Raw genomic sequence first — 23,257 nt, 5'->3', positions numbered from 1 at the left:
ACAGATGATTATTTAAGGCCTTTCGCAATCTTAATATCTGTATACTGTACCACAAAAGTATGCCACAAGTTATTAACATGAATGAAAATAGGTGGTTATAATCACAAAGGCAGCTCATTTATTTATCAAAATGCTCTTGGAATTGTCTACAAAATATATTGTATTATATATTTTTAACCATTTTTTTAAATTCTCATTCAATGAAAAATATATTATGACAAATTTATTCTAGGACAAAAAATATACTAAAATAATATTTTGTATCGTAATAGAAGTCCTTAAATTCATGTCTCAGTATTTACAATATAGTATATAATACAGTTTTGACAATATTTTGAACCCATGCAACGAAATTTTCAAATAATATAAAACATATTATACATAAGCTGTTTAGTGCATTTGAAACATTATAGATGTACCTTTTCAACCCTTTGAAATTTCTGTAAAAATACTCAATATTAATTTTCTTCCTAATAATTGTAATATAATACTAATATCCACATGTAAAAAGTTTTTAATAACATGCATCTAGGGTATATGCTGTATATATCAATTACTTTAAAATGTTGAATATTTACAGACTATAAAACTACATTACCTTTTTAATAATAGTCAAATTAAAAATAACAAGAGGATAAATTATGTTTCAAATGTGTCATTATTTTATGTATTCATTTCAGAAAACATGCAAGCAAATTATTTGTGTATTTGTATACGGTAATAGATTAGGTCTGCTCCACGTGTACATAGCGTTTGATAGGTTATCTGGTATTGGAAACAACAATGCAATAAAACATATTATTTAGTTTTATTACATTTGAATCTGGCAACACGGAGAAGCTCAGTGGCCATTTCATTAGGTACAGCCATTCAACGCAAATCGCAACCTGGCGCCGTGGGAGCTGTCCCTAATGTTCTGGCCCCCGGGGTCAAAATATTAGGAACAAAGCCACCAAACAAACAACCAAAGTTGTGTCCCCCCCCCCCCCCCCCGACACGTGCGTACCTCCCGTCCGTGGAGCGGGTTGCCGTCCTGGGTGACGTCGCGGTGCCGGCGGGCGGCCACGATGCCGAGGAGCTCCTCCAGGTTCCGCGCCGGCAGGGACTCGTTGTGGCCGAAGAAGCGCAAGATGTCCCGCAGGAACTCGCCGCTGGCCCCCGCGGGACCACCGAGACCCTGGACCCGGCCCACCTCCGCGGCGAGGAAGACCCCCGCGAGCATAAGAAGCGCAGCCATGTCTCGCTTGCCTTCCACGCAGCCCTCCTACGAGAAGAAGAAGAAGAAGAAAGTTTTCAACTCCTGCAGCACAACTTCATGACCGCACGCACGCATGCACGTGCACGCCAAAACCAGTTCAGCGGACGAGGACGTGAGCGACTGACGGCGCGTGCACGAGCTCCAATGGCTACTTTTGCGCACGCCGCCCCCCCCCCCCCCGCTCCCGCCCACTTGGAATGCCCCGCACGAGCGCGTGCAAGCGAACACGCACGCGCACAGGGGGAGGGTGGAGAAAAGTGAACTGGTGGCCGCCCCCTGGTGAGAACGTGACGCACGTGCACTGGGGAAACTTAATACAAATGGATTGTTATGATTCTTGACCGCTCAATTGTGAGATATTTATGAAAACTTCAGAAAGGGTAAATATGAACACTTGCTGTATTTTCAAAGAAAACAAAACACAAATATGTTTCCCGCTGCCTGCAGCAAAGCCGGCACTGCAAAATGAAATCAACTATGAAATATAACATTCTACAGTCATGTACTTTGAACAACCAGACAGGAATGGCTGCATTCAAACAACTAGAATACATTGTGCAGATCCTTCCGGGGTTCGCCACCAGGGGGAAGCACAACACAAAAAAATTCAAAGCGACTCACTAGAATCTTTTGTTTGCTGCAGAGGATAAAGAAGATGGGCCGTTTTCAGACAGGAAAATACATGGACTACTAAATTCCCTTTTGAAAATATTTACACGGTTGTTCAACGATGACAAAATTCAAAATATGTAAGAGGAGTGTCCGGACAGTTTCGACAGATGTTGCTGTTGTTGCATTATTTTCAGCAACAAATATATTTATGAATATCGTGCAGAATGCAGTTGCTGGTTGCATCATGATTATAGTGTTTACTATATATTTTTATATTCACTGTCTGGAGCCTTAATAATTTGTAAAACACAATAAAAGCAATTTTGCTACAAGGGATAAAGATCTACTTTCTAGGCATCTATCTTGTTTTAAATTAGTAATTAATGCCTTATAAAATCAAAATTATATATATATATATATATAAAAGAAATGGATATCAGAATATAAAGGGAAAAAAACGTTTTTTAAACCTTTTTTATAGCAACAAAAAATATATAAATAAGTTACGTAAAATATAATTTGATATAATATATATAATGTATGGATATCGTGTAGAATGCAATTGCTGGTTGCATCATGATTATAGTGTTTACCATATATTTTTATATTCACTGTCTGCAGCCTTAATCATTTGTAAAACAAAATTAAAGCAATCATTTTGTTACAAGGGATAAATATCTACTTTCTAGGCATTTATCTTGTTTTAAATTAGTAATTAATATATCATAAAATCAAAATTATATATAGATATATACACATACACAGTCTGTATGTATATATATATATATGTATATAATAGAAATGCATATCAGAATATAAAGGAAAAAAACGTTTTTAAATACCTTCTTTTTTACAGAAACAAAAAAAATTGTAAATAAGTAAAATATAAATTTGATATTTACAAACGTCTGACAAAAAATAAATTAGACATCCATTTGACTTTCCTTGCAAGCCTCACGGGCACAATTTATTTCCTACTAGCGGCCATCATTCTGACGAACACTTGAAATCACATTTTGTTGAATTAAAATATTTACAAAAAAAAAAAAAAAAAATCAATCATCTTGACATCCACAGCAGAAGCCGAGACGACAAGCGGTTTTTCTTACATGTCGGGAGTCGGGACCGTCCCGAGCGGTGGGGGCGGCAAGCTCGAGGGAGGTTCACGGCGCGTAAAGGTCGCTCAGCGACGTGACTGCGAGCGCCCGGGAGAGTTCGGCCGCGCTCGTGTTCCCCGCGGCGTGGAACTGCACCGTCCGGTTCCGGGACAGCATCGGGAAGCCGTTGGCGCCGAAGCGTCCGGGAAGGGCGCCCGCGTCCAGCCACACGAAAAGCGCCACGGCCGACGTCTGGAGGTCCACCGCTAAGCCCGTCTCGTCCTCGCGCACTTTGGCCTGCGGGGCGACACGTCGGGCAGTTCGTCACCAGAATTCCAAACGACCCAAAAGCTCATCCAATTCTTGATTTTTAATTTTTTTTTTGTTTTTCTAACAACTCGAAGGAATTTGGGCTTTACTTGTGTCGTCACGAAGAAAGAATTTTTGGTTCCTAAGCAAGAAATCTGCACTTCAAATGTCTGAGACGGAATTCTAGAAAATGAAGAGAGAAAGTAGCAATTCTGGATCAGGAGCAAGTTTACGAGTACGAGTACTACGAGTGAGTAGAAATAGAAATACTGAATCATTTCCAAGAAGGGATTCTTGATCTCTCCACTGTGGATCTCACCATCAATTAAAGAAGTCGCTACAACGGAGACATTCTGGATCTCGAAGTGAGCTGAAGAAAGATTTGAGAACTGTCACGAAGAAGTACTTCTTGATATTTCCAACCACGGCATTCTCGACGCAGGAGAAGGAATTCTGGATCGGTACAGGACTAACGAGGGATTCTTCAGCGATAACTAAGTCAGAATTCTGTCTCGAAGGAATTCTTGAAGAACAAAGAATTCTGGACCTTGAAGCTGTTCAAAGAAAGAACTATTGATCTTGAAGTCATTCATAGAAAAAGTTTGAGATCTCAAAATGTCTCCAAGAAGGAATTGCAGCTCGACGAGCATTTCCAGGAACGCGCTCCACCCGCGACCAAGACGGGATTACGGATCTCTACGGGACTTGAAACACGACCTTGCCCTTTATGAGCGTCTCTTCGAAGGCCTCCTAGATCTGTGCGGCTCCACCTGGCACTTTTTGATTTCTAAGTGACGACGGGAAGGAATTCATGATCCAAAAATGGAATTCCAAAAGGAATCGTTGACCAGAAGGAGTTATTGATTTCAAAGTCTTTCAAAATAAAATTCTGGATCTGAACACGAGTTTTCCGAGAAACGCTTCTAGATCTGGAAGTAGCAAAGAAGCAACTTCGGCTTCACAAATGCCTTTGAAGAAATGACTGAGCTGGAAGTGACAAAAGTTGAATCGTCGTTCTCACGGTGATGTTTGCCGCCCGTAGGCCGACGGCGTCCTTGGGCGAGCACAGGAAGTGGTGGTTGGCGGGACCGCGCCGAGCGCCGTCGCCGTCCTCCAGCCAAAAGGCCAGCAGGCAGGTGAGGCGGCTGCAGCCCCCGCATCCCGCCAGCAGGGCGGCGACGTGGCCTTTGAAAACGGGCACGGCGCTTCCTCCCGGGACGACGGCGGGCTCGGACGTCAGCGTGCAAACCGGCTCCAGTTCGCTCCATGCGTGTACTGACACCTGGTGGACACATTTGATTTGATCGGAATCATTTGCATTTTTTTTTTTTTTCTTTCGAGAAAAATAAATATATGTTGCCATTATATTAGAAATGAAAAAAATAAGTCACTTGCACTCAGACTCCAAACTTTACCACAACTCTGAGTTTCAGGTCTTGGCTCAGGTCGGAAACGGCGTAGATGAAGAGCGCGTCGTCGTCGTCATCCTCGAAGGCGACAGGGAGGACGTCGGCGAAGAAGTCGGCGGCCAAATAATGTAACATCTTCCACTTGCCGCCGAACTCTACCCGGGAAACGGGAAGTGAGCCCGGACGCGGCGCCGAGCGGTCGGCCGGCGCCGGCGTCTCCGGGTCCGCTTACCGAGGGACGACCAGGAGGGCGCCTGCCAAATGTCGTTGAGTTGCCAGTAGAGGGCGCCCATGGTGTTGCCCAGCCCGCCCACCAGCTCGCTGCGGCTGCGCCGGTAAAATTCCGTCTGGGCCTTCACGCACTGAGCCTGCATCACCTGAAAAAGAAAAACACAGATTTGCAAGTGGGAAATTTTTGCAAAATGTGAAAAATATGTCCACTATAATGTTTGCCATTCAAATTCATACATTTTACAAATGATCATAACAAATTTGGAAAAAGTTCATTCCAAATGTTTTATGTAAAGACATCTAGAAATTATTTGTAATTACATAAATGAGCAAGAAAATGAAGAGAGGGACCCAACGTGGCTAAATGTTTTAAACGGGTCCTTTTTTCCGCATGCTAGGGTGGGAAAGTTCTGGTCACCTGCGTGAGGTAGACGGTGCCCGCGAAGTCGGCGGCGGCGGCGGGCAAGCGGAAGTGAACGGCCGCCTGCTGCAGCATCTGCCAGTTCCCGTGCGGGTGGTGCTGACGGTGGGAAGCGAAGCGGCTGCTCAAGTTCCAGTCGGCCGGAACCGACACCTGCAAAGGGCGGGAAAGTGCCAGGCTGTGTTGGGACTTCGGGCCAACACTACCACATATTTTTATGAAAACTACATTTGTATTTTGACAATTTTTTTTGGTATACTTTTGTTGTACATTATTACATTGAAAGCCGTGAATGTATATGTCTTAAATTATGAAAATATATATTTTACTAAATTCCAGAAAAATTTGAGTTGCTATAATTGTGGATGTTTATTACATTGCAAATTTGAAATCAATACATAAAAAAAATTGAATGTAATGTTTTTACATTAAGGATTTCAATTAACATTTTTAAAATACTTTTTCATTTTTTTTTTTACATTAAATACTTCTTACTACAATATAAAATGAAATCCATTTGAAACACTACATACTATTAAAATAAATACTATTTTTGTGTTTTCATTTTACACATTTTAAATTGATTTTTTTACATTAAATATTTATATTATATTTATAGTACACGTGTAATTAATGTAAAAATGTTTTTGCTTAATTTTTACACACAATATTTATTAAAAAATAATTATTTGTTAAAAAAAAAAAAAAGAAAAAAGTATCTTCGTCATCCCAAAAAATTGGTTCATGTATTTGGAATACTGCAATTTCATTTTCTGCATTATTTTTTTTTAACATGAAACATTTTACATATTTTAAACATTTTTCAATTTGATTATTTTTTTCAGCAAACCCTTCCTATTATTTCACAGATTTGAATACTTTCCTTTTACAATGTCCAAATTTTCGATGAATATTCAATGAATCGCCGCTCGATGTTCTATCAAGTTGAGCTAGCAAGGCAAAACGACCCCCGACCCCAGCCCACAACACGTTTAATATTTCCCCAGGAAAGCGAAGGCGACGCTTACCGGCCGCAGCGTGGAGAGCGACGGCCACGACTGGAAGCCGTACTCGGAGGCGAAGCGCGCGCGGGGGAAGGCGCGCCAGTCCCAGCAGTCGTGCACGTAGCTGTAGAAGTGCGTGTCGCCGAAGCGCGGGTCGTACGGGTCGGCGGCCACGTAGCCCTCCCGCTCCGACTCGGCGCCGTTCGTGGGACTGGACACCAGGAACGGCCGAGAGGGATCCTCCTGCGGGAGGCGGCGGCGCCGTCGTTACTTCCCGTAGGCGGCGAGTCGTGCCAAGCTAACTCTTAAATGTCATGGGGAGTTCATTTTTCGTCATAATATATACACACGTATCTTTAAATATGTTTTGCTGATTATTTTGCCAAGTAGTCAGTATCAGGACGACCTGCTTGACGAGCGCCATGACGTTGTCCACGTAGAGCGAGACGTAATCTTTGAGGTAGACGGGCCGGCGCCAGGCGGGGATGCGGAACCAGTCGGCGGCCAGCGCCGCTTCGTTTTCGTTGTTTGCGCTCCACACGATGATGGACGGGTGAGACTTTAGACGCCAAACCTGCAAGGACAAAACCTCGATTGGGCGACAACAAGACGAAGCTGACAGCGATAATAGAAGTTTTGTCAATTTAAAAAAAAAAAAAATTCAACATGCTTACTTTGTATTTTGTCAAAGCATCGTACGTCTTTTGCGTAATTTTCTTTGAAAATGGTGGTATTAGTATTCAGTGTTTATTTCCTGATTGTAAACGTTTCAAATATATTCAGCAAGAATATTTTAAAACAATTTGTATGTGTACTTCTGTCAAAGTTTAATTTTTTTCCCTCTAATATTTAGATATTTTTCTTCCTGTATTTTTTCTACTATTTTTGAATAATGCATAGTGTGACGTCCTTTTCAAAACCTTGTATTTTTGCTTCCTGTAACATATTTGTTCAGGGTTATTGCATTTTTTGGGTATAATTTCCTGTAATAATGGAGATTGTTCAACTGTCAAATATTTCCAAATGTTTTCCTTTTTTATATTCTTATCTTAACATTTTTTTGTTTCAAATATTTGTCCAGCTAATGATTTTTTGTTGCTGTTGAATAGGGTTATCTACTTAACTTTGCATTTTTAAATGGATTTTTTTTTTTTTTGGTACGCTTTTCTCGTATTTTTCGTTTGGTCATATTTGTTGATTTTTCTCACCTGCTGGAGGACCTCTTCGCGCACGGTGCGTACGAAGTCGTCCTCCGTGGGATACGTGGCGCACGCGAACATGAAATCCTGCCACACCTGAAGGAACGACAACTGCTGTACTCAAACGCGGCGTGAAACGAAGAAGGAGTTCTTCGCGGCGATCACCATGAGTCCCATTTCGTCGCACGTGTCGTAGAAGGCGTCTCGCTCGTAAACGCCGCCGCCCCAAACGCGGAGGACGTTCATGTTGGCGTCCGCCGCCGACTGCAGCAAGTCCCTCAGGCTGACGTGCGCAAACACACAAAGACGCACATGATGAGTGCAGCTGTGTAACGGTACCGCGTTCGTGCATCGAGCGGACTAACACACGAGGCGTGACTCGGTCCTGGAAGGAGTGCGCCGGGATCCAGTTTGAGCCTTTCAGGAAAACCGGCTTCCCGTTGATGCGGAAGTAAAAACTCAGACCGGGCGACCCGCCGACGGGCTCCTGGACCAGCTCCACGCTGCGGAAATACACCTACGGTACCGCACAAACACACACACACACACACACACACAAGGCTTGCAATGATGACTTTTCATAAAACAAAATCCTAATCTTTTTATTTGTGATTTGTATCTTTCATAACACTTTTTTATTAGTTATGCCCAGGGATCATAAAAAAAAAAATCTTAATCCTTATATATGTGTGAATTATTGTTCAGTATTGTCCCAAAAGTAATATTTTGTTATAAATAAATAATCAATATTTCATTTGAAATGTTTATTTTTTTTAAATCTTGTATAATGTGTTCCCAGGAAGGCCACCTGGGGGCATAAAAAAAAAAAAAATCCTAATCCCATTCTCCTCATTGTTAATTGAACATCATAAATGTTATTTTGTCATTTTGAATTCACAACGACAATGTCAATCAAAAATATCAAAATGCAGTTTTCGTTATTTTTTTCTGTGCACATGAGGTGCTGGTAATCTGCCGAGGTGATGTTTATTGAATTTGAGTCTATGATTCTTGCAATTATGCCATGAGGCTAAAATAAAACATCTTGCAGGTTTGGATTGTCCGTTTTTCGTTTTTTTCCATTGTCAATTTATTGAAAACAAAACAATTCTTTTATGTTTGTATATTTTGAAATGTAATACTTGAGTATTCCTTTGTCAATATTTTAGAAAATGATTTGTCCATTTTTCATCTTTGCAAAATGAACGTATTTTCCCCCGTTATTTTTCTTCACGTAATATTTAGGATTAGCTTATTTTTCTGCCGCCGACGAGTGAGCGCGAGCGCGGGCGCGGGCGCCGTACCTTGGACTCCAGGCGGAGTAGCGCGTCTCCGTCCTGCGAGCGCACCGTGACGAGGAGGCGGTAGGACGTTTGTCCGCCGAGCCCGTTGGGCCACCACAGCTTCACGTTGCTGCTCTGCAAAAAAAATAAAAAATAAAAAAGTTGACAACATTTGAACGTCTTTCCACGTGTACGTACGCACACACCGCGTTGATGTTGAGGGCGAAAGTGTATTTGGCGGTGCCCTGGAGGAAGTTGGTCGGGAAGGTGGCGCGGGACAGCAGCTCGGGCACGTCCAGCGTCGTTTGGGTCGACGCGGGGCAGAGGGCGTCCACCAGGGCGTCCGCCTGCAGCGACCACGACGAGCCTCCGGCGTCTGGGTGGGACGCGGCAGAGGTCAGAGGTCAGTTCAGTGAGATTCAAAGGATTTGCTTTATTTATTTATTTTGGGGTGGCTTTCTTGAAGAAAAATGGAAATCAAATGATTAAATACATGTTTTGGGGAGTTTCATTTCTTTAATTTTTGTCATAGTATTTGCGTATTCTTTTCTGCTGAACATTTCTGTAATTTTTCCGAAAAGGTTTCGTGTGCGTTTGTGTTGTGTACATGTGAAGTTTGCCTCTTCAGTAATGCCGCGGCTCTGGTGCAACGAGACTTATTGATTGATAACTGATAACGCAGACACGGGGAGAACATGCAAACTCCACACAGGCGGGTCCGGGATCGAACCCGGGACCTCAGAACTGTGGATCCGACGCTTTCCAGCTGAGTCACCCACCGTGCTGCCCCGATAAGATGGTTGCTAAGTGTATTAGCACATGCAACCAGATCCCTCTGCTGGTCATTTATTATTATTACTACCGTTGATTAATAGCGTTATCATTCCGCGGGACTGCGATGCGACGACAACGCTCAAAGCAAATATGATGATGATGATGATGCGTAGGCAACATGGCCTACCGTATCGAGGAAGGGCGGCAAATTGGACGAGGCGCAGCAGGTCGAAGGCCTCCAGCCGGACGCCTTTCCAGAGCCCGGCGCCGGGGAAGGACGGACCCCAGTCCCAACTGAATGAGCTCTGGGCCTGGGCCGCAAACACACGCGGGGGAAACACGTCACGAAAAATTGATACGGACGCATATTCGCCGTTCGCCACACGCGAATTAACCTGTGAGTAGCTTTTTGTTGTCTTTTATTTTTCTAGGAATTGATTATTCCAAACAGTTGTAGTAGTTGCACTTTCAATAAATACATGGGCAAAATATTCAGTGGTCAGCACACCCGCATATTCTTCTTCTATATGACAAACAAATTGACTTTTGAACAGGAGTGTGTAGAATTTTGGTGTAGTTTCAGTTCACACTCACTTTCCTGATGAAATTGACGTGACACTGTCCATTCTGGACGTCGGGCGGACACTCGGGAGGAACTGGGTAGGCGGCGTGAGCGTTCCTCCTCTGGGCGGCGTACGCCACGGCGGACACGAAGCGGACCGTCAAGGCGTTGTCCTCGGCCTTCAGCAGCTGCCGGACGGGAAAGACCTGCGGGTGGGAAAAAAAAAAAGACAGCGGACACGTCGCGGAAATGTCGGACGGCGAGGCGCTGTGGCGAACGCACGTATCGGTGGAACATGTTGTCGGTGCGGCCCAGCAAGGCGCCGTTGAGCCAAACGGACGCAACTGTGTCCACGCCGTCCAACACCAGAAGAACTGCCCGCTTGGACCTGTTGCGGGCGGGGGGACGGACACCTTTAGAAATTTGCTGTTGTTTTTGTGCGTATTAATTGTGTCCATCCATCCATCCATCCATTTTCTTTGCCGCTTATCCTCACGAGGGTCGCGGGGAGTGCCGGAGCCTACCCCAGCTGTCAATGGGCAGCAGGCGGGGATTTTTGAAATGTGAAAAAAATTGAAAAAACATTTTTAAGGCATTTTTGGTCTCAAAGAGCCGCACTCACAATCACACCTTGGGGCAATTTAGTGTCCAATGAATGTTGCGTGTTTTTGGAATGTGGGAGGAAACGGGAGTGCCCACCCGGAGAATGTATTCATTTTAGATTTTTCCCGAAAATATTTGGTATTTTTGATCCAATATTTCTTTCAAAAATGTTTGGATCCAATGTTTGTTGATTTATTTATAAATATCTAATGCTTGGGTATTTATGTATCTCCAATATTTTGAAACCCATTTATTTTGGTGTATGTCACAGTTTTTGTCCACAAAGCTTAACTTTTTCCTGTATAAAATATATTCAGATTTTTGAGGTGCCTGAAACTCGTACGGTTTAGCTGTAGTTCATGCGGATTTTGAGGTGAATCTTGCGCGTACGGCCGCACATCACAAATCATACGGATTGTGAACATTTCCGAGAAAAGAGAAACGTTCACGCAGAGTTCGCTCCAGAAACACTGACAGCATTATTGCAACGCAAAGTCAAGATGGAGGGATGCTGTCATTTTCGAGCCGAAGGGTCAGCATTTCGAGTTGGTGAAGAAAGTTACACGTGAATACAATTCTGACCACAGTAATGCCACTAAATAGACTTTGATAATTAGACATTAACTTCAGATATTATCATTATGGAGATCTACAACAAAAATCATTGAAAAACTTTGTGGGTTTTTTTTTTTTCCCCCCTCTGTTATTTTGACAAATAATTTGCTTCGGTATGTTATAATGATTTTTTTTTTTTTTTTTTTTGGGGGGGGGGTAGTTTATACAGGTTGGCGCTCCGAAAAGTTGACAGGTATGACTATTCACTGGATTTATTATCGCTTTGGGGTTTTGTGCGACTCGGTTTTGATCGGACTTTCTGGAACGTCTTAATCTCAAAAAAACCAAAGTTCCGCATTGACTGTTTTGTTCTCTGCCCATCTGTGAATACGTGACTGTGAGTGAGTGAGTGTTGTTGTTGTTTTGTTTCACTGGCGTTCTGTCTGCTGACCTGAGCTCTTTGGACACAGCAAACGTGGTGGCGTACGTCCAGTTGTCCAGAGAGATCCACTCGTAGAGGAGGTCATTGAAGCGGAAGTAAGGATCCTGCATCAAAGTTGAGCTTGATACATTTTAGCACTGCTCATTCTCAATTGAATGAAATGTCACGTTAACCCAAAGGTTGGGGATAAGCGGCTCCGCGAGCGACCTCTGACCTGTATGACCCCCCGCTCCTCCAGCGCCGTGTGGACGCAGCCCGGCACCCGAGCGGGGAGCGACAAGGACTTGTTGGCGTTCCACAAGTTCCACTCACCGTCCAGACTTTGGACGAGGCCAGAAACACCATCATGCCTCCAAACTCCCAAAACTCCAAACAATAAAAGCGCGGAGAGAAAGACGCGTAGACTCATCTTTTCTCCATCGTTGACGTGGGAGGGAAGACACTTACTTCCGGTTTGTCATGTGACTATTTGGTCGACTGGGAGGTTAGCTAGCTCGACGTAGCGTGACTTGCCAAGCCACCCCACGGCATTAAAAACGTCCAAAAACGACGAGAAAAAATTATTCAGCGAACCTATGCGCTTCTCTCGTTTTGTTTTTGCGACAAAGTGACGCGAAAGCGCATTTCTCGACTTCACAGGTGGCTGCGGTCAGCGGTTGCTTCCGCTGCACTCAAGAGTTGAGACTGCGCAGGCGCGAAGTCCGACCAGGCCCAAATGTGTTATTAAAAAAAAAAAAAAAAAAAAAAAACATTTTCAGGCGTTGAAACGATTAAATAAAATTTTAGAAAATGAGTTCCATTTTACTTGAGTTAATTTTGAGAGGCTCCTCTTTTCCTTCCTGTTCCGTTCGGGGTGGCAGCTCCCTGGAAACGTTTAAAAAAAATAAAATTAAAAAAAATTCCCCAAAACTTAAAAACATATTTTTAAACACTATTTCTTCCATTGTGGAGAGGAAAAAAACGACAAATAAAATAGTACTGCCGTATGACAACTGTCTAGTTTGCATTGCTACATTAAAAATGTAAAGACAAACTGGCAGAGTAATTGTACAAAAGAGAATTAGAATGCCAGTAATAGATTTTAAAATGAATTTAAATTCTAAAAAAAAAAAATCTCAAACTGAATACAGCACTTCCTTAATGACTTTATGAAAGCAGTACTAAATAAAATGACTAGATACAAAATGTACATATTGGAAAGGTCGACTCTAGACAAGTTGAACATTTTTTTTAAATAAACATTTGGACATAAGCTTTCAAACTTTGGTGGAGGCCACTATTTCTTTAAGACTTGATTATTTTTAAAGATGCACCATTATACAGGTTATTAAAATCAATTTTTTTTTTTTTTTTAAAAAATGAGACCAACAGCACTTTTATGGTTGAACTTTATTGAAGGGGAAACTAAAAACAGAGCCACAAGTTGATGATCAACTGCCAGCGTAACATTATACATACTTTGTGGGGGGGTACAAGAAGTGTGTGTGGGGCGCAGGCCAAATGCTCATCTATCTGGCTTCTAGAGATAAAAAGAGGGTTGGGGGGGGGGGGGGGGGGGGTCATCCAACGCCTCAGAGTGGGCAACCAAATTCTTCCGTGTATTGAATATAGTAGCCTAAGACTTTTTATTTTTTATTAACATGCATAAAATACAACATTGAGGTACTTAATATTTTGATCTCCAGACTGCAGTGCTTCTTCTGTACGTACACGCTTCTTCCCGCAGCTAACGGCTTCCTATGCTAATGGAACGACGCGGCGGTCTGGTCGCAGGAAGCCTGGTTCTCCTCAGGTATTTTTTTTTTTGCCAAATTAATGTCATTAATGAATCCGATTTTGTGTGCGATGGCTAAATGGTGCATGCTCAAAATGTTTGCAACGATGGAGAAGAAAAAAAAGATTCCTGGGAAAACTGTCACCATGTGTCCTGAGAGAAAACCCTATTTTATTAGTGCACGAGTGAAGGAGAGAAGAACAAATAAATGAGAAGAGGGGTGTAAAATGCTCTGGATTAAACAAAAAAATGAGTGAAAAAAAATGTTTTTTTCAGTCTGAACCAAAGAAATGCAACCCCCCCCAACCAACAGATTTTTTTCCTCCATCACATTGCATATTTTTGAGTCCATTCTTTCGCCATTTTGGTGTACCTGCAAGGAGAACAGTTTAGCATTAGCAATGTTAGCATCAGGTCTGGAAAGATGCCAACAAAAGGCAGACATTTATTTGAAATAAACATGCACGGATGCACGTCGGCAAAGACAACATCGTCACGTGACAAGAACTTTCCTGCCGTCTTGACATGCCTGCCCTCAAACTTTTGGGTTTACACGCAACATGAATCAAAATCTACCAAAACGTACAAGATGTGGCATTGGTGTTGAATGTACGCCTATGAGAGGCGTGGCCAGGGAAGTGACATCAGCAACAGGTGGTCTGTATGTGAGCACCTGGGTGTGAGTTGTGGCCTACAGCAGCGCCATGTGGGTGCATTCACCCACATGCCGGTACATAACTGCAAGCCTAAATGGTTTGGAATGTGTAAAAGCCAAGTTGGGGCACCCATAAGGCAAAGTTTTCACTGCATTTAAATGACTTGTTTAACAATTATTTTCTTGGACTCCCCCCCACATAGGCGAATTAACCCTTTGTATAACTGGACACTTGAGAATTTCAGAAGGACCTCCGACGTAACTACACAGCTAGCGGCCCGGATCAGATCACCGCAGAGCAACCTTCAAATATGCAAGCCCAAGGGATGCTGTCGTGCTCGCAATCTCTTTAAAAATAAATACATAAATAAATGATTCAGCGTTACATGTTTATACACCGAATATCATCTACACATGCACCTCTTGAGTAGCCTATTCAACATATACGCACCTTGAATGCGCCACATTGATATATTTAAACATCTAAACTTGTAGTTTGGATTTCCAGCGGATGTTTAATACATATCCAGATTGAGCTTCATTCGGTAGAAGGGCCTGAAAATGATGAAATGTATGCAATCCCGTACATTTCACCATGAAAATGTTGAGAAAAACTTGAAGCGTGCAGTGAAAACCTCGCAGATTAGTGGCATCAAGGACACTGACAGACATTCAACTCCATCCACAGATGATGAGCAAGAAAGCAAGGCACACGCCGCCTTATAAATTGGGTCCGATTTGAGCAGAAATCTCGGAAGTATCATCTTCACCGGTTATCTTGTAGTGTGGGGCGGTTGGCTGGAACAATCACACGTGATAAACCTTTTCAATATTTGATAGCGCTCCAAACAACGTCGTGACGATTCGGATTTACTTTGCGAATCCCCATCAGATTTTTTTCCATTTCAATCATAACGAGAAAAGAAGAAGAAAAAGGTTTTCCTCCCTAAAGTACGTTTGACGATGTAACCACTGCACTATTATCCAGTTTCAAAATTATCCATCCATCCATCCATCCATTTTCTTTGCCACTTATCCCCACGAGGGTCGCGGGGAGTGCTGGAGCCTATCCCAGAGGTCAACGGGCAGGAGCCGGGGTCGACCCTGAACTGGCCGCCAGCCGATCGCAGGGCACATAGAGACAAACAACCAATCACACCTTGGGGCAATTTAGAGTGTCCAATTAATGTTGCGCGTTTTTTGGGATGTGGGAGGAAACCGGACCAGCTGATCCACCGTGCCGCCCTTCAACATTATAAGTATGCTTAAATATAGAAAATGACAAACTACACGATTCAATCAGAACAGATTTCACATAAAACTTACTTTAAAAAAAAAAAAAAAAAAAAAAAGGGGTCGAAATAAATCTTTACAAACGAACAGTTCATGAACGCAAATGTATCGAAAAGCTCAAAGTTAAATACAACTCAACTGTTCACGTTTCACACGGCACACTTTTGTCTTCTCGTCACGCACGCGACGTCTCACTCTCAAAACCGAGACGGGTCAAGATGCTGAAAAAGGCTTTGTCAATCTCAGAGTGCCAGCCAAGATGCAGCCTCAACTTCTTACCCCCCACTTTTTCGGTTTTTTGTTTCGTTTTAAAGCATGGCATACTTGGCTGTCCACTCCTGAGCTAGCTTATTGTACCTGAGAGTGAAAGTTGACAATTTTTGCTTTTATATGGATGTTGCTACTCATTTTTTGGTTTTCTTTTGTCGACTTACTTGGAGGTATCTGTTTTGTAGATTCGTGCAATCTCTGGCACTAGCGGGTCGTCTGGGTTGGGGTCACATAGCAGTGAGCAAATGGAGAGAAGAACTGCAGCGAGGGAAAGAAACGGCCGTGTCATTCCGGAAGGATCTTTATGACGTGCGATTTCATAACTCAATATTGGCGACGGATGGAGTCACCTTTAGAAATGGTAAGTGCTGGAGACCACTGTGATCTGAGAATGTCCAGACAGATACTGCCGTTACTGTTAATATTTGGGTGGTAGATTCTCGTCGTGAATGCAACCTGGAAGAGAAAAAGGGAGAGACGTTGCCGAGTCATGCTACCGTCATCTTCATTTAAAAAAAAAAATAAAAAAAAAAATTGAATTGACAAATGGAATTTCAGGTATGACTTCAAGCGGCGGACGAGACACCGGGAAAAAAACGTGTTTGCATGCGCCTGCGTGGGTTTTCTCTGGGCACTCCGGTTTCCTCAAACGCCCCCAAAACACGCAACATTAAAACCCTTTCTGGGCAGGGGTTGCAAATTTGCAACAGGTTTAATATATTCCAAAATTTTAAGTCCAGAGTATCATTTTCTGAAAGTATCAGATTTTTCTCTCTGCAAAATTTGATTTGAATGGTTCAGAGAGGATTAATTGGACACTCAAATAAATTGCCCTCAAGTGCCAGTTCAGGGTGTACCCTGCCTCCTGCCCGTTGAGAGCTAGGATAGGCTCCGGCACTCTCTGCGACCCTCGTGAGGATAAGCGGAAAAGCAAAATGGATGGATGGATATACGGTGGTTAACTTGTTTCCATCTGTGGCGATCATCAAGTCTTTGTTAAGGAAAAGTCTTAACCTGCGAATGAATTATTCCACGTTTATGTTTAGAATAATGGAAAAATGGTTTTTGAATGCAAACAAAAGCAAATTAAGAGCTTGCGCTGAAAAGGTGGACGCGCAAAGGTTTGCTTACCTTGGGTGGTTTGAAGGGGTAGTCTGTTGGAAAATGAATAGTCAAGAAGAAAACGCCTCCCTGATACGGACTGTCACTCTGAGAAAACACACAAAAAAAAAAAGTCAAAAATCCTAATCCTGCATCTGTTAAAACAAAACAAAAAAATGTACATTAAAGAGGATTATGACTTACAGGGCCCATGATTGTGGCTTGCCAGTGAAACACTGCAGAAAGAAAGCAAAAATCGGTCAACTCTACATCTTATGAATGACACAAGTGGGGGGGTTGACGCCACAGACTTCCGTCTTAACATTTGGGCCGACCCATCTGTTTCAGGTCGCCGCAGCGCCTACGCCATTCGCAGATATTTGGAAAGAGAATCTCCTAGTTGACACTTTAGCACCCTCGCGGAAAAAAAAAACAAGTTGAAGTTTCGGCGATCGAAAAGCACGAACGTAAACCAGCGATGTGTACCTTACATGCATTTATCGTGCCTCGGCAGACGAGCGCGGCCCAGCTGAGCGAAATGATGAGAACCTTTCCGTTTGTATAAAAGCCACGCAAACGCAAAATATTTCAACCTATTTTCAATGAAACTTCGAAGCTTCCGAATGATTCCACGAGGTCGACTTGGAGCCGGTCACAAAGAGTCGTGCCAACCCTGCATTCAACTTACTTTTGCGGATGTGCCGCCCCAATTTCGAAACGCAACAGTAAACAGGATGGCCACACATCAGTAATTCCAATTTTTGATATTCTCACAACAGATTCAAAATATAAAAGGAAAGATGCCAACAGACGTGCATCTAATCTTCTACCTCGATTGCAAAAGTCGGACCGGAATACTGTGGATTCTGGCACAGATTACGGTCAGAATATTGCAGAAAAACGGAGAGCGTGTATATATATATATATATTTTTTTTAACCAATGCAATTTAAAACGACGGACTTCCGACTGTAAACGGAAAAAAAAAAAATCACGTCTGCGACAGATTTGAACCTGTGGCTGTATATGATGTTGAATATTGGGACGGTTCTTCGGACGGGAATGACACCATTAAATGAAAGAGGATCAACATCACATTGTCAACGTACAGTACATATGATATGACCTGTTGGACACATCGTTCATCCAAACCACCGGAATTTCCCTTTACGTGATCTTGCAAATGGAGATAAAACTGAGCTGGGCAGAAATCGGCGGCATAAACCCCAAAGCAGGAGTGAGTTGACTCGTACTTGGACAAAAACTTACTGTCATCGCCAACGGGACCCGCGGAGCACTGTGCTGGTGGGTCGCGAGCTAGGTCGTGAAGCTCCTAAAATGAGCAAAAAAATAAAAAATAAAAAAATCAATAAATTCACTCAACGCAATAAAACACTTGACACGCAAAATTGGGTACAAGTTGGTTTGCGTCTCGTCGCCTCTTTTTGTGCTGCTCTGAGCATGAAAAGTGCTGCAGACAGGTTTAATTATATATTTTAATTTTATTATCCTTGTGTTTTTATTCATACACTCGTATGACAAGAATATTAAATACTACAATGTTGCCTTTTGTTAACAGGCGAACATTTTTAATTTTTTCAATGCAGTGATTAGTTCGGCTGAGTTTTGTTTCATTACACAATTTCAGTCTTGTAAAACAACAAATAAGGGAAAGTAGTTTTGGTTTTGTATTGTACACTAGAAAGAAAGTCAGAAATGTTCAAATGTTATTTAAAAAGTTGCCTAAAGTGTTAGAGGCTGAGTTGCTGCCCATTTTAGTTTTTAGCTCTATTACACAGCATACAATTTATCTTATTTCGCAAATCTTCAGGGTTTAATATGTTAGAATTAATAAAGGAGGGAAAGGGGCGATTTTCCCATTACAAACCAAAACTACTTACTGAAAGATTAGTAACGAACTGTTAATTTTTGCTTTCTTTTTGATAAATCCTGAAACAACCACTTGTCAGTAAGAATATGGATGCCGTGTCACGTCTGTGTATTGATAACCACAAAGAAAAAACTAAGTTAAAGAAAGACAGGACTGTTTCTTGAGAACAGTCCAACTTTTATAATGAACGAACGCACTTATTAGTTAAAGCGACGTCGACTTCTGGTTTCTCGGTTGGGCACCCGAGCGGGGCATAACTTGCCGGCAGCTAAAAGAAAGCGTTGTCGGACGGATTTACTTCAAAGTATCTGACATGGCTCCTACAACGTTGCTGAAGTAATGCCAGCGTATAGTACAAGTACTTTAGAGGCATACAAAATCTGCACTTTTATCAGTAGAACCTTAAAAAAAAAAAAAAAAACACTTGTCTTTTACACAACACATTTCAGAGTTAGATTTTTTGTTTAAAAAGTAAAAGTCAAACTTCTTCTTTAACAGTTTATAGTACTGGCGGGTTTTTACATGAACAATTACAGCACAGGTTTATAGTATCATCAGTATTAGTATTGATGCATCTGCAGTAAAACTTGTCATTCTGAAGATGAGGTGCACTTAAAATATTCAACCATTGGAGTCAGGCTGGTGAAGTGGGATTGATTTATAGTACTGGTACACATTTATGATTATTATGAGTATTATATCGGTCAACAGTATTGGCACCAGGATAGGAATCAATGCATTCGAAGTTCGCTTTTATACTTGGGTACATTTGAGTTTCTACTTTTTGTTGCTGTTCCACAAGTATTTGTACTCATCTGAGCACTTTAGCCATCCTTGCCGGTGTAACCCGCCTCGTGCAAGATGAGACCAAAAGCATCAAACGCGTTTTATTTTTAGATCTTCTGCTATTTCGAAGCTAGGAGGGTGCCGGGTGGGGGTTTGCCCTCTCCACCCGTTGCCCCACCCGACCTCCTCCAGGAAACATTTTTTTTTTGTTCCTCTCGCTCTCTCTCTTTTTTTTTTTGTGTGTGAAAGAAGTTATCCTGCCTCATTAATTAAATTAACAAGGGACGTTTCGCAATCAAATATTGAGTCCTGGGGAGCGGATGAGGACATGGGCTCATCATCATCATGCCACAGCAATGTTTCACCACGACGCTATTGACGTGAAATATGACTCATGCTTTCTGGTTAAACGCCGCCTGTGCGTGCGTGTTCCGTACGGTGTCCGTGTTACACAATGAGTTAAGAACCAACCGACACGACGCTAATATTGGACATAAATCCAGCATGCGCGCGGACGGACCTGTTTATATAAGCAGTGTGCGGTGTCGGGGCCCTGCGGACTCCGCTAACTAACTAGCTAGCAGCAGCAGCAGCTAGCGTCAAACACATTTCAACAAAAATCCAAACGAAATGTTGGTCAAAAAGTGGTGAACGTGCCAAATATGCGTGTATCTATTTTCTATGTGAGAGGCGTGTTAAAAATGAAACAAAAACGATCCTGTTTCGAGAAGTTATGATAAGGAGAGAACCGGGGAAAGATGGGGGGGCTAAAGCGAGCCCGCTAGCCCGGGCGAGCTAGCGAGCAGTTGGGCTGGAAATGTTACCTTGTTAATCCGTTTCAAAGCCATCCTCCCGTCGGGTTGCTGCCGCTTGCTGGTAGTAGCCGATCCGAGCGCCGAAGGCCGAGATGCCGCTGGGGCCTCGCTCCCAAAATGAACCGCTCACGCACACAACGCGACGCCCGGGGCCTTATCTTTGCCAGCGAGCTCAAGTTAGCCGACGAAGCTAAAAGGAGAATTACGTATGCGCCAAACACAAGAAGAAGAAGACACGCAAAAAAAAAAAGAAGAAGAAGAAGAAGGAGCGAGGAGAGAGACGCGGAGCTGGGCGACTCGGAACCAGCTTAATTTCCTCGCGACCGCCGAATTGTCTCGATTGTCGTCCCCGTCAGACCGTAGGTGTCGTCGGGGTAAAGGGGGTGGTAGGTAAGGGGGGAGGGCGCGGAGAGAAACCCGGACCGCGAAGCTAGCCGTGCCGAGTCGATGTGGTTCCAGAGCCAACTGGCGGCCGGCCGCGTGCGAGGGAGCCTTTATGACGACACCCAGAAGGAGGAGCGAGGCGGGGCGAGCGGACATCCCGAACCGACACCGGGCCGGGATGGGATGGGATGGGGACGCTCCGAGCACGCCGAGCAAGCCGGACCTGAGGGCCTCTGCAGTGAATGATGTGCTCCCCATTTTAAGACCAAACAAATGAAAATACTCTATCAGACAAACAGAAAAATAACACAAAAGGCATTTTCAGGGGGAAAAAAAAACCATCTATTGAAATATTTATTCATGACCAAAAAAATCTATTCGGTAACCTAAAACAAACCCTCCCTTTGTTAAATCATGAATTAAATATGGATAGGCAGCACAGTGGGAAAGCGTTGACCTCACAGTTCTGAGGTCTCGGGTTCGATCCCGGCCCCGCCTGTGTGGAGTTTGCGTGCTCTCCCCGTGCCTGCGTGGCTTTTCTCCGGGTGGGCACTCCGGTTTTCCTCCCACATTCCAAAAATGCAACATTAATTGGACATCCTAAATTGCCCCTAGGTGTGATCGTGAGTGCGGGTGTTTGTCTCGATGTGCCCTGCGATTGGCCGGCGACCAGTTCAGGGTTTACCCCGCCTCCTGCCCGTTGACAGCTGGAATAAGCTCCAGCACTCCCTGCGACTTGTGAGGATATGCGGCAAAGAAAATGGATGGATGGATACATAATTATGGATAACTATGTTTATCAACTACAAAATCAAGTTAGCCAAAAGCTTCAACGAGCCCTAGAAAGTCAAGAACAGATGAGAAATAAAGTCTTGAACATTAACGAAAAGCAATTTCTAAAGCTTGAGGGCTCCACTGAACTATGGAGAAAATATGGAGCAGCCTACAAAAATCGCCCGAAAATCTTTTTGGGCCATCAGTTGGTAACCTCAAGCTGAGGGTTCTTCACCGGGACAACGACCCAAAACACAATTTAAGTTAACTTCATGTTTTGTTTTGTTTTTTTAAGGGATGGTTTTGACATGGCCTAGTCAAAGTCTGGACTTGAAATGTTGTGTCGTGTCTTGAGTTTGTCCAAGGAAGAGTGAAGCAAACACACATGGGGAAAATTCTCCTTGCCGGTGCCACGACAACAAAATGCTGGTCCAGGGTGGCCAAACCAGTTCTGAAAAGTTTCAGAAGTTTGGGAAACACATCAGCACTAAAAAAAAAAATGTCGTCACTTTCAATCTGAGTAGAAATGGTGACTGTTTCTCTCTTTAGGATATTTAGTAGGTACATACCAAACCGATTATGTATTTTTTTTCATGTTCACATTTACAAATTGATATACTTCTGTTTTTGTGTTGATAAATATTCCAGTGTTAAGATGGTTTATTTTGAAGTTATTTCATGCAAATCTTTTTGACATAACTGATTGGGTTATCAATAAATGCATTTAATAAAAAGAATGATAACATACACTTGCTCATTTTAACAAAAAATAATTTATCAAATTTAATTATAATAAATGAACTTGTCACACTAGGGTTTAGCATTTAAAATGAATATATCCCAATTCCTGTACTGTACACATGCATTGTTATATGGATTCAATAGCGACCACTCCAAAATGCATTTTTAAAATTATTTTTTTTATATCAGAGCCAAATTCAAGCTTTACAACAATTAGTAGCAGTGTCAATTTATTATTTATTGAAACTTCCACACAGAATGTATAATTGAGTTTGTACGTAGAAAAAGCAATCTGAATAATTTTTTTAACAAATTTTTATTTCAAAGAACCAAAATTCAAAGTCGCTCCAGATTTAACATTTACATTAGCAAAGAGATTAACAAACACATGGAAACGTCCTCACACATTAGCTGATATTTCGAGTTATTTTTGAGAGAATCAAGTAAAATTAGGAAAGGACACCGATGTGAAAATTATTGACTCTGCTCTGTTGATATGTAATGATTAACACCAAAACAATAAATCTGTCTCTAACTTAATATTTTCATAAAAATACGTTTCTCACAAAATGACACATTTTCCCTCCTTAATACGGAAAAAAGAAGCTGACTCCACATCAATATGTATCGACTCCCAAAATGTTTTCAAGACAATCAATAGCAAGCCGACTCGACAGGTGGCGCTGTCACGCCCGGAGCGAAGCAAACAATATCGACTATTATTGCACGATGGCATTCAGATGAGTGCAAATGACTCGCAAAAATGTTTGTCAGTTCAAATGTTAGCGTTCAAGAGATGCGGGAAGATGTGATTGTACAATTTTTGATTTGGGACAGGCGAGGGAACCGCTTTTAATGTTGCGCAGAAAAAAAAAAATGCCCCAAATAAAATAAAACAGTTCCACGTTTGTGTCTTTTTGTTGTTGGTTGATTAGCACGCAATAGCTTCTGATCCAGGCCTCGGGAAGCTGATGATTTCCAGTGTCAATCAAACTGTACCAAAATAATAATGGCG

General features: G+C 42.5%; 2 protein-coding genes and 1 long non-coding RNA gene across 8 annotated transcripts; 1 reads left to right on the top strand and 2 right to left on the bottom strand.

The window, feature by feature from the left end:
• Positions 1–1,122: 1,122 nt before the first annotated feature.
• Positions 1,123–12,443, bottom strand: manba (mannosidase, beta A, lysosomal). 6 transcript variants are annotated; one of them, XR_009798398.1, is made up of 18 exons: positions 11,974–12,443; positions 11,769–11,863; positions 10,442–10,547; positions 10,192–10,365; positions 9,785–9,908; positions 9,030–9,199; positions 8,845–8,958; positions 7,906–8,057; positions 7,706–7,823; positions 7,550–7,636; positions 6,748–6,915; positions 6,366–6,584; positions 5,335–5,490; positions 4,918–5,062; positions 4,692–4,840; positions 4,298–4,558; positions 2,980–3,264; positions 1,123–1,264 (listed from the first exon to the last, which is right to left on the bottom strand). XR_009798398.1 is itself a non-coding variant. In XM_061843535.1 (17 exons), the coding sequence occupies exons 1-17, from the start codon at positions 12,166–12,168 to the stop codon at positions 3,034–3,036; spliced, it is 2,664 nt and encodes an 887-aa protein (XP_061699519.1). In that variant the 5' UTR covers positions 12,169–12,443; the 3' UTR covers positions 2,819–3,033. The 6 variants fall into 6 exon arrangements, 3 of the variants coding, with proteins under 3 accessions (XP_061699519.1, XP_061699521.1, XP_061699522.1); XM_061843535.1 differs by lacking the exon at positions 1,123–1,264 and having other exon boundaries at positions 2,819–3,264; XM_061843537.1 differs by lacking the exon at positions 1,123–1,264 and having other exon boundaries at positions 2,819–3,264; positions 7,910–8,057; positions 8,845–8,953.
• A 687-nt stretch (positions 12,444–13,130) lies between these two features.
• LOC133513538 (ubiquitin-conjugating enzyme E2 D3-like) lies at positions 13,131–20,793 on the bottom strand. Its single transcript, XM_061844413.1, has 7 exons — positions 20,353–20,793; positions 18,121–18,184; positions 17,057–17,088; positions 16,883–16,960; positions 16,102–16,207; positions 15,916–16,009; positions 13,131–13,906 (listed from the first exon to the last, which is right to left on the bottom strand). Exons 1-7 carry the CDS (start codon positions 20,374–20,376, stop codon positions 13,861–13,863), a joined length of 444 nt encoding a protein of 147 aa, XP_061700397.1. The 5' UTR covers positions 20,377–20,793; the 3' UTR covers positions 13,131–13,860.
• LOC133513539 (uncharacterized) lies at positions 20,583–23,146 on the top strand. The gene is made up of 2 exons (XR_009798512.1): positions 20,583–20,702; positions 20,803–23,146. It is a non-coding gene; the product is annotated as an uncharacterized LOC133513539 (long non-coding RNA).
• Positions 23,147–23,257: the final 111 nt, after the last annotated feature.

This window comes from Syngnathoides biaculeatus, chromosome 15, assembly GCF_019802595.1.
Source record: "Syngnathoides biaculeatus isolate LvHL_M chromosome 15, ASM1980259v1, whole genome shotgun sequence".
In the NCBI taxonomy this organism is placed as follows: Eukaryota; Metazoa; Chordata; class Actinopteri; order Syngnathiformes; family Syngnathidae; genus Syngnathoides; species Syngnathoides biaculeatus.
Note: the sequence above shows the minus strand (reverse complement) of the source record. Positions and strands in the feature narration are given on the sequence as shown.

Coding starts and splice junctions, on each gene's coding strand:
- manba (XM_061843535.1), bottom strand. CDS start 12,168: ATGAGTCTACGCGTCTTTCTCTCCGCGCTTTTATTGTTTGGAGTTTTG. Junction 11,864..11,973: donor AGGAGCGGGGGGTCATACAG/GTCAGAGGTCGC, acceptor ACTTTGATGCAG/GATCCTTACTTCCGCTTCAA. Junction 10,366..10,441: donor ACAACATGTTCCACCGATAC/GTGCGTTCGCCA, acceptor TCCCACCCGCAG/GTCTTTCCCGTCCGGCAGCT.
- LOC133513538 (XM_061844413.1), bottom strand. CDS start 20,376: ATGGCTTTGAAACGGATTAACAAG. Junction 18,185..20,352: donor CTTTGAAACGGATTAACAAG/GTAACATTTCCA, acceptor TGCTCATTTTAG/GAGCTTCACGACCTAGCTCG. Junction 16,010..16,101: donor AGCACTTACCATTTCTAAAG/GTGACTCCATCC, acceptor CCCTCGCTGCAG/TTCTTCTCTCCATTTGCTCA.